Consider the following 13707-nt stretch of genomic DNA (forward strand, 5'->3'; position numbering starts at 1 on the left):
AAACTGGAAATCGCATTAGCATGACAAATAAAACAAAAGTAATAAAATACTGTAAATGAATGAGTAAATTAAAACTTATGCAATTTCTAGAGGGAAAATATTATCATTGTTTTATTATAAAGCGAGAAAATCTAAATTAACGCTAAAAGCAAATAAATACATAAATAACTAAAACAAAACAAAACAAACAAAACAGCAGAAGCATGAGATTATTTTGTTTAAATTGCAGTTTATATTCTAAGTAAGGGAACAATATTTGATGTATTGACATTTGTTTAAAAAACATAAGGCATCCATAACATCAATAGAAAATAATTATATACATTTAAAACATATCACATCAGAATGATTAACTTTTTTTATTTTCATGTATCTGATGAACAACACCAAAGTACATGTCTGAACAAACATAACAAAGATAATCCCATTACATAAAGCTGGCATCTGGGAGAAGTTGGGCAAAAATTCAGCAAGTTCCAGGTGCAGTTACTGCAGGGGTCCATATGGTGTCATTTTTTCATTTTATTTATTTATTTTTTCTCTTCACTAGCTACATGGCTTTTCGTTTGTTCAATTCACAAGCACCCCCTTAGACTAGACAAATGTTTTAGTCACAACACAAACCAAAGTTGAACGAATCGGACATGATCACTACTGACAGGAAGTCCAGCAGAGAACAAACTGAAAGGGGTCAAAGGGACGCAATAGGAAAGTACCCTCTGCGGTGCTTTTGCATAAGTGAAACTGACCAAAATAACAAAAAAACAAAACCAAAATATAAGGAGGCAGAAATCTCATTCTGACATAGCTGCTTATTAAGGATATATATTTATATATAACAGTCTGTACAGATGTTTTGAAACATGTTTTTGTTAGAATTAGCTCTCTTGGTATTAGCAAAAAATGCTGTGAGCAGAATTTCAGTTCATTCAGTACTGAAACAGTTTATCATGATGACGGACCAGCTCCAGCTGCAACCAGGACTGTTCATCCAGTTTGCTGACACCAGGCCCAATTTTTTACATCATTGCTCTTTTTTTTTGCACTCCAAAACACATCTAGTACATTTGACTTCTGTAATGCACACATTTTGATACATATCCTCTTTTGCTTTGCAGTTGGTGTACTTACTGAGCTTTATGCGATGCTTATGGGGCATGTTCCTCTAAGTTTTTGTTTCGCCTACACTGAGAGTAATTTGAACAAACAGTATATTGAAATTAAATTATGTTTTGCTTCTTCTGAATTTGTGGTTCAGCACCTCCTGCAATGTTTGTCAGAGTGGAAGAAGTTTTCGCACTAGCAATTATCTCACTGGATCCTTTGTCTTTGTTTTGTTTACTTCAGTGGCTGGCTACTTTAGCTGTAGCATGCATGCTTTGTCAAGTAGCTCACTTTACGCTAATGAGTACTGGTTGAAGGAGCCAAGCAGAACACATTACATAGTCACACAAACACACATACAAACACACGCACACACACACATACATAGTCATACGCACACGCAAGCATCTTGGGCACACCCCGTGGTGCCATGGCTGTGAAAAGTGAGCTTTGATAAGCTTTGGGAGCATAGTTCACTAAAAACATGTCCATCCTAATGGTGGTAGTCCCTTTTACTATGTGGACGGTTGCCTAGTATATGATCCACCTCTGAGGCGATGCCTGCTGTCATCTTTGGAATCACCTAAAATACACACGACAAAGGAAAAGCACGTCAGGATAACGCAGTGCCTCAAGACCAGTCAATGAAGAGATTACACTGAAATAATGTTGTACCTGAATGGCTCCCAGGTTCTCTGTGAGCTGGCTTGGACTGGAGGACCCCAGAAGCACTGAGCTCACTCCCTCGTTCCTCAGGCACCAGGCTGAAGATCAGAGAAAGGAGAAATCTCAGACTTGCAATGAGGTATCAAAGAAAATGGACTTCGAAAGACATATATTTGCTTTGACAAAAAATAAAAGTTTAGGCAGACGCTCTGTTACCTATGGCTAGCTGTGGCAAAGTGCATCCAAGCTTCTCTGCGATATGAGCCAGCTCTTTCAGTTTGGCTTGCTGTTTTCTCCCTTCCTCACTCACGATTTTCTCTCTCAACCACTGGTATGGCTACAGGAACAATGAAAACAGATGTGTTAGATTTACATGCAAAGATATGCAGGTGATTATTCAGTTCTTGTATTGCTGGATTTTTCTATTGCCTAGAAAAATCCCAGAGAGGACCCAAATTATTATCCTTCAGGACTGCATTAATGCTATAAAGAACTGGATGGCAGCAAATTATCTATCTTTAAATAGACAAAGTGAAGTTCACTTCTCATCTATGAGACATGAAAACTTTGTTCTCAGAATAATTGAGAATCTTGGGCTCATTTCATCTTTAATTCTCCCATCTGTGAGAATTCTGGCTGTTATTTAGTTTTGATAAGCAAAACATGGCCTGTCTCAAATATACTGTCTAATTGTGAAATGGAAATGATCATATGTGTTTTTATTTTGTTTAGTTTGAACTGATATTGTCCCCAATATCAGTTCCAATATGTAGCACCACAGAGGTGAAATTTAACCTGTACCTTCATCGAGGCCCTGGAGGATTCTGGGATGCCATTCTCGTACTTTCCTGTGATTATCCCGCAGGCCAAAGGTGACCAAGAGACCACACCCACACCTGCAAGATCACAGTCACAATCAAGCAACAAGCAAATTAGGTAAATTTGATGTTCAGAGAAATTTCCCTAAGACCTACCTATCTTATGGTAGAGCTCTGGAAGCTGAGTTTCCACTTTTTCCCTCTGGAAGAAATGATACTCCGCCTGTTCACACACTGGTGGGATGAGATTGAACTGCCTGGCCACAGAATACGCTTCCTAAATGTGGAGCAGACAGAATGATGAGAATGGCAGAACGTGATAAGGTAATGTGTAAGACTGACTTTTTGTATTTGATGACTTTTATCGCTCCGCTGTTCTCTGTATGACACAAGGAAACTGCACATCTTTCACAGCGCTGACAGCTTCAGCAACGACAACAAAATTTAGACACTTTAGTCACTGAACTCTGTTTCACAATTGTTTATCCTTGAAAAACATCACGTGTGAGGCTGATCATCAGAGTCATTTTTTTAATACTATGGGTTTTTTTTTTTAGCCAAGCACATCCCAAACAGGGTTATTGTAGTAAAACTAAAAAAAACTACAACTATAGTTTGAAGTTAGCTGAAATAAATTATAAACTATAATAACTGAAACAATGTTATGTATGTAATGTAAAGCATCTAAAAGAAAAATGTAAAAAATATAAAGAATATTTTCATAGTTTTAGTCTTTGTAAATGGCACATTTATTTATTTAGACTTCAGCTACCTTAAAAACTACCTTCAATGAGTGATGCATTTATATTGTAATACCTATTTTGAATGGGAAACATTTGCCTCTGATAAAACACTCTTTACATTTTTTAATGATTAAGAAAACTTAGGTTACCACAAGCTAACACTAAATATTTTCAAGCAATACAAATCAAATCACTCTGGAAATGAACTGAAACAAAACTAAACTGAACATGGAAATTGAAACAACTAAATAAAAGAATTAATGAAATCAAATTAAAATAAAAAATAAATACAAAATATATAAAACATAAAAGTGACACAAGTTTATAGAGAGCACTGCATGTCTCTGTCTGACTTTTTCATGGTATTCATGGTAAAAAATCATAACAGGGATGAAAAAAAACTGATGTATTCTCACTGGCCAATTCATTAGATACACCTGTTTAACTCCTTGTTAATGCAAATGTCTGATTGGCCAAATCACATGGCAGCAATGTAATGTATTAAGTATGTAGATATGTTTAGATTACCTGCTGAAGTTCAAACTGAGCCTCACAATGAGGAAGAAAGGTGACTTAACTTACTTTGAGCATGGCATGGCGGAGTTTTTCAGAAACCTCTAATCTACTGGGATTTTTCCCACACAGCCATCTGTACATTTTACAGAGTAGGTCAGAAAGAGAAAGCATTCAGTGAACAGCAGTTCTCTGTGTGAAAAATGCCTTATTGATGCCAGAGCTCAGAGGAGAACGGTCAGACTACTTCAAGGAAGTCAACAGTAACTCAAATAATCACTGGATTCCACCCATGAAGGCAGGTTTGAAGGCAAAAGGGGATTTAACCCAGCAAGGTATAACTATCGAAGTGACCAGTGAGTGCATATCAAGTCATTACGCCCATTCATTTTTAAAAATATTCTGTCCTGGAAAGGTAAATACCTTTTTCTGTCACTCACCATGATCTCCATGGCAGACCACCGTGATGTCCCCCAGTACATGGCCATCCCCTGGTTGATCACATGTGTCATTGCTCTGACTATCTCTGCAAACATTAAAGAGCAGATATGTGCATCATCAATAACTGAACAGTGAATGGAGCCATGCTAGAAATTTGAGAGGTTGTCTCAACAGCTTAACTTGCATTATTTTCACATTATAACGTAGAAATTATATTACAGTGACACTAAATTCAGCTGTATTTCTTTTTCTCATCAGGTAATAACACAATTATGAGAAGACTTGCAGGTTCAAAGAGGATTCCAAGAGCTTTAAAACTTGAGCCTTTGGTAAAACTGCAGGACAGTGAAAAAGATAAGTGGATCCTTGAAGTGTCCAGCCTCTTCTTTTAAACCCATGTGTGAGCAGATATTGTTTGCTGGGGTCACACTACTTAATGAGGCCAAAGGCTGCAGGGTTAAAAGACTCAGCTGCCTGTGCCGTGGAGGAAATCACAGCACAAATACTGAAGGGGCTTAAGTCAGCAGCAGCGGCCTTCAGTGGTTTGTGTATTTGTGCCTCAGGATGTGGCAGGAAAGTAGTGGTTTTTGGAAAAGTGGAAGAGTTAAATAGTTTTTAATAAAAACCCCTGCGAAGTACTTTCTCAAAGGATATCTAATACAGGAAGAGAAACCCAGCTATTATTCTGAATGTGTGTGCGTTAAATGCTACACGCAAACTTTCTAATTACTAAAGAAACTAAAGGCAGTGTGATCAAGTAATTCATGAGATTTTTTTCAATCTGTAACCGCACTTAAAGGAATTAATAAACCATCTGCCACCTTAGTACAATGCTGCATGCAAAATGTGAAGCAGAAAGGCTGGATATGAGGGTGAGGAGATGAGAGCGCGGCAGAGTGTGATTAAAAAAAGAGCGATTCCTTTTCATCAGTAGTTTTCTCTCTCTAGACCGAAATGTAGCTTTGTGAGAGACAGAGAGCAAGTGTGCATGTGGGTGAAGCAGGTGGGAGGGTAGAGGAATAACAGTACATCTGCTCCAAAGGGGATGGAGGGAGGGATCTGGAGGGATGTAAAGATAGAAGGAAAAAAAATGCTGCGAACCATGTAGCAACCTTAGAGGCACACACAGTTAATAACAGTTTGCAAATACACGTATAATCCATCTCAATGCCGGGAGGGAAAGAAAAAAAGATGACACCTTGATTCATTGAAATGTTCAAGTCTTAACATAAAGTTTCTCTCCACAAGGGCTCGATGAGTCATCAGCTCCAACAGCAGATGCCACACTGATCCTGTGCTCAGGTGAGATGTGCTGCAAACACCATTGACACCCCACTGACAAAAAAACCCCAGTGTTTTCCTGGAGGGTGATGTGGGTGAAGCTGTGGGCAAAAACACGCAATGAAGAGCGCACACGTGAAAAAAATGAATGTATGACCTCAGTGTACAATTTAGATGCCAAGATTGCATTTGCATAAATATGCAGGAGCCAATTAGCCTAGCACACAAAGAATGGAAACAGAGGAAAAGGGATATAGAAACAGGCTCTGTGCAAAGCTAACAAAATCCAACTAACGCATCTCAAAGCGCTCTCATTAGTACAGAAACATATCAAACTTAAAAACTGCTTGGCTGCTAGCCAGAGTTAGTCAGCAACACACCCCAAAGTCTGGAACACTGGCCAGCTTCAGCCGGCAGGTATCACAGTGCAGCACAGAGGGTGTAAGAAAGCCTCCAACTCACACTGATATCCATATTTGTCTGGGCAGGTATCTCTGAGGATGTCATTTCAGAGAGTTTCTTTATAGTGAGGCGTCTAACAGCGGGGACGTAGAAGACAACTAAAAATATTGCTTATTTATGGAAATATGTCACATCACAGGAGATTGTCAGTGACAGACGAGACCTGTTCTAAGTTATACGGCTGTGGAAAAAAAGCGTGGGGAAAGAAATAATAAAGATATGTTTGGTAATGCTGAGTAGGTGAGATCATTTGCCATGCTCTTCTTCTTTAATGAACAGCTGAGGAGAGAGAGGTGATGTCCTGGCACTTTGCATTGCTAGCTAAGGGGTTCATGTTCAGTGTGCTGTGGCGGTTTCATTTCATTTTCTCTGTAGAGAATAACACTCGGCTGGAAGGACTGATATAAAATCATTTTACTGATGCCATGTCTTCTTCGCTGCTCTGTCTGTCTGCCTCTGCATTCTGTTCTTTATTCAATTGGTCTGGGGTATTTTCATATTCAGCTTATTGAATGGCTTCACTCCTCTCTCAAATCAAATGTGATTCTGAGTGACTGGGTACCAATGTTGCGGCTGGATTTGGGCGAGTTATTCTGCGAGCTACCCTTGTACCTATTCATTCAATGAATTGACTGTGGCACACACGCCCCTCCTTCGAGAACCTTCTCGTCATATTCAGCTGGAGAAAAACTCACATAGCGTCTCATCACTTTGACAGCTGCTCTAGTAAAGAGCAGTCAGAGAAAGGGGAGTCAGAGTCTTCCATGAAGGAAGAAGCTGGATATTTGCAGCACGCACTTGGTCTGTCCCTGCTGTTGGACTGGATACGAGCCAAAAAGAAAGAAAGAAAAAGACAAAAGAACAAGCAGGGAGACAACAAGGGTGCAGAAAAGCATGACTCGATGGGAGAAGAAAAGCAATGATTATAACAAAGGCAGACTCTGCAGCCATGACATCACTTTTTTGGTCCCCACGGGGACGCAAGCTGTCTCACACAAAGTTGGAAGCAGTTAAAGTCACAAAAACAAATGCAAACACAGATGCGTGCAGATTCACCTGTTCAGTGGCATATTTGAAACTACAGTGCTGCTTTGCCGTTTGGTGTTTTTGCTGTTAATGCAGTTGAGGCTTTAGCAGCATGATGTTGGAGTGTCAGTCACAGATAGATCTGCCAAACAGTCCCTTCATGCACGAGTTTCATCCTCGCTTCCTCACTCTCAAGTTTTTAAGGATGACTGATACCCTAACAGTGATTTAGAAGGGTAGCCATGCTCCTTTGTATTAAATTATGAAGCAAACAAGACCAATTTTTCACGCTGACTAATGGGCCAAATGTGCTGCAGAGGTGATAAAAGCCTGCCTGCTTTGTCTACCTATCATTACATTTGTCAGGATATATTTTTCAGCTGACGTCTCTCTCTCTGTTCACTTCCTATCATCTTGTCAGACTCTCAATCAGATCACAGTTCTTGACATGAGCTGAAGAGACTTCATCTGCAGGGGGCAAAAGACTAAAAGGTTTGATAGAGAAAGCTGCGGGGTCTGCCACTGGTACCAGTGACAGCAAGGACCCTGGAACGATAGCTATGACAGACTGGCCTCCCACAGTCTGTTGGCTCCCACGGGTGGAAGCGAAGGGGGAAGGAGGAGGGGGGTAAAGAGGAAAGAATGGAAAATATTTCAGTGAGATCAGTGCGCCTCCATCCTTTCACTCACATACTACCTGTGGTTTGAGAGTTTGTGTGGAAAGACAGAAAAGGGGCTCAAGTATCTGTGATGCCCACATGACAAGGGAGAGATAATAGAGTAAGAAACTGGAAGTGTCTAAAAGAAATAAATGGTGGTAACATAAGGTAGATGTGTGGGAAAGGAAGTGCAAGAGCGTTAAAGAAAAATAGCACTCAGTAGGGCTTGTATCTAGTGAGACCAACCCAAAAATACACCAGCTTCCCCCATAGGGGCCGGATAATCCTGCTTCTGAAGAGCAGAGAGGGCTGGGAGCGGGTGCAGTTTGGAGACCCTGTGGAAGCTAGCAATCCCGCCGAGACAGAAGAGAAATAGAGGGAGACTGGTGGACTAAAATAGAGGGAAGAGAGACGAGGAAAGATTGTCATATTACTTGTAATATGTTCGGGCATATGTCGGAGGAAAAACACATAAACCTGACCGCAAAAACAAACCCCCCTTTTGGTCAAAGCCAAAGGCCGCCGGTCCAGTACGGGCAGCGGCTTCATCAGAATTTCTCACCCTCTCATGTTACAGAACAACATGTATTGTCGCTGACTCAACTCCCCCCCAACAGCCCCATGAGGTCCGGGTTGGCAATCACTCACCCTCCATGGGGGTATTGGTGTCTGTCCGGTTGGCAAAGACCACATCCACATACTCGAGTTGCATCCTCTGAAGGGAGCCCTTTAAACCTAGAGTGAGAAGACATATTGCAGGTTTAGAGAGAGAGGTTTGGCTTCTAATAAAAGAAGACAGTTAATAGGAATCATGAGTCCTAGGTGTCCTTCTTATAATGGTGAAATAAATGGGCATGTGCGAGGATACATAGAGTGTGACCTACATCTGCAGAAAAGAGAGATCATTTTTTATTTTAGCTTTTTAGCCGACACCGTGATGTAGAAAAGCAGCGACGTGCTTAGCTGGTAGGAGTGCCAGCTTCAAAAGAACAATGGACATAAAAATGCATTCAAAAGTCGCAGTTATGTCAGGTAAAAGGCAAAAATAATAATAATAAGGTGAAGTGGCTCCTGGGGGGTTTGAGCGCAACATGTTCGTAAACATGACAAAGTGACAGTTGGCCACATGTGACTCAGAGCCTTCAAGCTGCATCTGGCCTGCTGCAGCTTTTGATCCAGCTCGTGTTGCATTCAAGTTGTCATATTCAGTCTGGTTTACCTGGTACGTACAAATTATTTTTTGGCAAACCAGCAAAATGCTGCTTACCTACAAGCCTGCAGCACTCCCAAGCAACACAAGACAAAACAAACAAACAAACAAGAAGTCCTTTGTCACTTCATTGACTAATCCAATGCCACATCACCCACAGACAAATAATACGATTTCTGACTGCTGAATTTAATAATAGATGATTTACTGAGGGATAGTTTATGAAGACGTAAATTCTCGGTGTCCCACATACCAGGTAATGATCGTGATTATTCGGGGAGCTGATATTCCAGGAGGCTTTGTGGCCATTTAAAGACAAAGGACAGGGCTCAGTTTTCGTTTCCAGTTTTGTTAATTTGCTTTCGTCATGGCCGTCATCCTGACTTGCTGCAGCAGGAGACGGCTCCAGTTGCAGTAATATAATAATTAGCTATGGTAGTACTCTGTATAAATGTTCCAGTAAATAATGACAGTAAGCATGACTGCTAAACAGATGATTGGAAAAAGCCATAATTTATATCAATAATCTTCGTGGCACATTGTAGTGTCAAGATTCACATAGTGAAACCTTTGGATGTTTTTGGTGCCCTTTTGTTCTAATAAAATAAGAAAAGATGATGTTTGAAAGAAAATTTTTATAAATGAAAATGTTGATTCATTATACTTCAGGGCTTAACAGGCTGGTAATTAAGAGAGGAGGGTCCAAATGCAGGACACAGGTGGTCAGAAATAAGTCCAGAACCCAGTGAATGACAAAGTCCAACCAGAACACAAAACAAGACAAGATTAAAGATCCATACAAAAAACATGAACACACAAACATGGAACAAACGCAGACTAGCTGACAGGCATTAAAATATGAATTAGTATGGTGTCTACATGTAACACATTAATTATTTTAAACTATATCTTCTGGCACTTTGGTTCTAGCAGCCTATTGCAAAAATGCATACTATAAATACACATTCCAATTCCTTAAAAAAAAATGCCAAAAATAACAGTTTCACAGACATAAAACTGTATTATGTATAAAACTGTACAGCAGATGAATTACCGGTGTGTGAAAGCTACAAGCCACAGCCACCCTGGGCGCACTGACAGGTGGAGGCTCAGTCATGGTTTGGGGATTCATTTCACTTACTCCCATCGCCCCTTTGAATGATCTGAAAGTCATGTCCGCGTCTTGATCTACTAATAACCGAACCTGAAAACTGACAGAGTTATGAACACTATGATAGAAAATACCAGGTCAGAGAGTGTATTTTTGGAGGATCCACAGTGCAGTATCATCTGGCATCTGATTGGCAGTGGCTAAATTTTCAGCGTGACAATGAATGATGACGCCAATGCTGTTTACTCACGAAGTTTGATAGCTTTACTTAGCACTTTACTCTGATTTCTAAAAATTAAACATGCATATAAAAGATCTATAGGACACAATGCTCACTTCACAGGAATAGCTGTAATCAATACATATTTTTTAATTTAATTACTGTCACAACTACTCAGCTGCAAGTTTTATGCACCTGTCACCATTTTCACTGCACAAACAGGAATTCAGTTTGATTCAAAATTGTAATTTATAAGGTTTAGAACTATTTTCAGAGTTAATCACTGTCAAACCAAGCTCACAGGCACCTTCTCTTGGATAAAAAAAACCAAAAAAACACCCCACACCTGTGCAATCCTTTCTTATTGTTACATAAATAAATGCTGCTGGCAGCTGGTGGAGGAACCAAACAATTCGAAGCCTAGAGCGTGATCAGAAAGACGAGGGATCAGAGGAAAGGTCACACTCAGTATTTGTTAGAGGAGTAACACTGTATGCTGAGGAGAGGATAAGTGACGGCAACAAAGTATTGCAAGCAGATCGGCCTCCACTCACACACACACACAGAAGACCAGATGAAAGAAGAAAAGCGCACACAAGAGACAGTCGCACAAGACGACAGGAGAGTAACAGGGAGTCGAGGCAAAAGACACTCTCGCGCTTTTGAGTAAGCGCGTGTGTGCGTGGCAGATTAGTACCACAGGCTTCATCATCACCCACTAATCCCAGCTGAGAGTTATACTCTCCCTCCTACCATCACAGTCACTTATTCCTTCTTCTGTCATTTGCACTCCCACAATCCCAGAAACACCCATTACACGGATCCTAATCTGAGCCTGCACCGTCATCACGAGCGGTTTCTGCTGTCTCGTGGATTAGCAGGAGTTCACTGGCTGTGAAGGGAGTCTATTTTTGGATCTGGGAAAAAAAGATGTGGAACAACAAAGCTACTGTATTGGCATCTGGGATAGAAGAATGCCTTCAATTATGTTTTCTGCGAAAGAGCCTTATAAAATGCTGAAGCTGTCTTTTTCCTGTGAGGATGATTCTAAAGAGACCTTGATTTTTCTTGCATCGTCACATTGATGCAAGAAAATGTTCTGTGGCTCTCTCTTTCGCTGATCATTAGGTTTTTACGCCCTATCATATACACCCCTGAACATCACTTCAGTCCAGTCAAATGGCAGGCCTGCTGTGGCATCCTGTAGTGAGGAAGATGATGGCAGCAGATGTTTCTCTCAGTCAGTTTGTTAGACTTTGATGAAATGTTCCTCTCCACTTATGGCAGGGATGCTGCACCTTTCTCTAACAATTGCAGCCTAACATGGACAGCCAAATGGATTCATCTTTGCTAATACCGCTTATGCTTCCCCTCTCTGATGTTGGCTTTCTCCCCATTTTCTCTTTTGTCCTCTCTGTCCTTCTCTTCCAACCCTTTCTTAGCGCATTCCCCGTTTCTCGTTTGGGGGAGAGTTGCTGCAGCTGCAGTGAATGTTAATAATGTGGCAGAGAGCTGAGTCACTGCAGGAGGTGCATTGCGCTGTGGACCGGATGGCAAATTGTTTGGGAAGTGGGGTGGATCGAGCCAAGGGTATGAGAGCTAAAGTTTATTGTTATGAGTCTCATCAAGGCCCTAGCTCTTTTTAAAGGGGCTGGCAGGAGAGACAGTCTGGACAGCACTATTAAATGATGCAACAGTTTCCTAGACAGACACCTGTGGAGGGTATTACAAGAAGACAATACATCTGCGAGTGCCTAATGCACCACTGGTTAATACGCCTTTCAAATTCAGCTGTGTTCATATCAAAAAGGCGAGAAGCAACGGAGGCTAGAACAAAGAGGGATGAGGAAAAGAGATAAAAGAGGGAGATTAGAGGAGTGCAGCGGGGCTCCGACTGGTGGGGTGATGTGAAGGACAAAGCAGAGGGAAGGAAATTGACTTGTTACCTTCAATGATGTGTTTTCTGTTGAGGCCTCTCTCTGTCTCCGCTCTGCAACAGGAGGGAAAGAAGTACATGTCATAGGTGTCAGCGCATACTCTTCATTACTTCACAGCTCTCGCGAATTGAAGCAGATCATTAAACATACCAAGCAGGAGACTGCTCTGCAGCTCCAGAACAAACTTTGCAGTTTGTTTGCAGTGTTTGTCCTGATCACCTCTGATTTTACTCATGGCTTCTCACTGAGCACAGATGCAAATACCTGATTTTTCTGTGCCTATTTAGGACTTGTTTAGACCAATAAGGCCAGCAGGTAAATTGCAATCAGCGCACAAAGTAATCTAGAGATAGTATGCAGAGTTTTTCCCTCGTATGTCTGATTTCAGTCTATGATTTTCTTGGACTGCAGCACTACTCAGTACTATATTTATATAGCGGTACTTGTAGTTTATGCAACATTTATTCCATTTTCAACTTTAGGCTTCGCCTGCACAAATATTTACAGAAATACATTGTTATGATACTGCAGCCACCTATTACTCTGCAAGTTTTGCAGTGAATCGGGATAATATAAAGCCCCTTTCACGTGGATGTATCAATATTTTAGAATTAGTACAATTCTGAAAGGAGACAATCTGCACTTTTGATGCATATGTACATTTTCCCTTAAGACAACTGTAGCATTTTTACATTTGATTAAACTCAACTTTATATTCTTACTGTGTATTTTTAGTTATTATTTGGTATTTTTAAGGAATCCATCCATCTTCCTCCACTTATCTTATTCAGAGTAGCCGTTGGGCTTTTGCCTACCCCAGCTGTCATAGTTTGGTATGGTAGTTACTCTTTGGACAGGTTGCTAAGCTATTGCAGGGCTAACCCATAGAAACAGCCAGTTTAGAGTCACCAATGAAGCTAACATTCTTGTCTTTGGACTGTGAGAGGAAGCCAGAGTGCCTGGAGAGATCCCACGCACACATGGAGAGAAGATGCACACTATACACAGAAGACCATCTTGCTGTGAGTGCAGTGGTGCTAACTACCACACCACCGTGCTGCCCCAGTTTAGGAATATAGATACTAAATGCGTCAGTATGTTTAGCTGGATGCTAAATTGTCAGACATGCATTGCTAAGTGTGTAGTGTAGCCCACACATCATTTCTGGGAGTTGCTTTGCTAAAAACAGCTGCTGGTTCATTTGCAAATGAAACTGGTAACAGTGGCGCTAACTGCTTTCCAATGACTTGTCTCTAGGCTCACTTGTGTTTACTCAGGCACTTAAAGATTTTCCCCACCCCTGCATTTTCCTTTTCCACTTTGTTCCTCTCTTCTGTTTCTGCTCCAGTGTGTTTGTTTTTGTTCAGATGCCCGAGACTTGCCTTACTTCTTGCCTTGCTTCATTTCACACTTTCGTTTTCTTCCTCCCTGTTTCCTATGGTTTTTCCAGAGTGCTTAGGGGATATTAACGCACTTCAAACACAAAGCATGCCATCCTTCCTCCATGTTATTGTTA

General features: G+C 40.9%; 1 protein-coding gene across 2 annotated transcripts in view; it reads right to left on the reverse strand.

Moving 5' to 3' along the window:
* Window positions 1-200: 200 nt before the first annotated feature.
* kcnab1b (potassium voltage-gated channel, shaker-related subfamily, beta member 1 b) overlaps window positions 201-13707 on the reverse strand; it is a 44386-nt gene continuing 30879 nt past the window's right edge. For both annotated transcript variants that reach the window (XM_031743763.2, XM_031743762.2), the window contains 8 exons: window positions 12201-12244; window positions 8362-8448; window positions 4285-4370; window positions 2745-2865; window positions 2572-2666; window positions 1987-2107; window positions 1780-1868; window positions 201-1687 (listed from right to left, as the gene is read on the reverse strand). In XM_031743763.2, the coding sequence (XP_031599623.1) occupies window positions 1598-1687; window positions 1780-1868; window positions 1987-2107; window positions 2572-2666; window positions 2745-2865; window positions 4285-4370; window positions 8362-8448; window positions 12201-12244 (733 nt within the window). In that variant the 3' untranslated portion in view covers window positions 201-1597. The remainder of the gene's footprint in view (window positions 1688-1779; window positions 1869-1986; window positions 2108-2571; window positions 2667-2744; window positions 2866-4284; window positions 4371-8361; window positions 8449-12200; window positions 12245-13707) is intronic.

This window comes from Oreochromis aureus, linkage group 18 (assembly GCF_013358895.1).
Source record: "Oreochromis aureus strain Israel breed Guangdong linkage group 18, ZZ_aureus, whole genome shotgun sequence".
Taxonomy (NCBI): domain Eukaryota; kingdom Metazoa; phylum Chordata; class Actinopteri; order Cichliformes; family Cichlidae; genus Oreochromis; species Oreochromis aureus.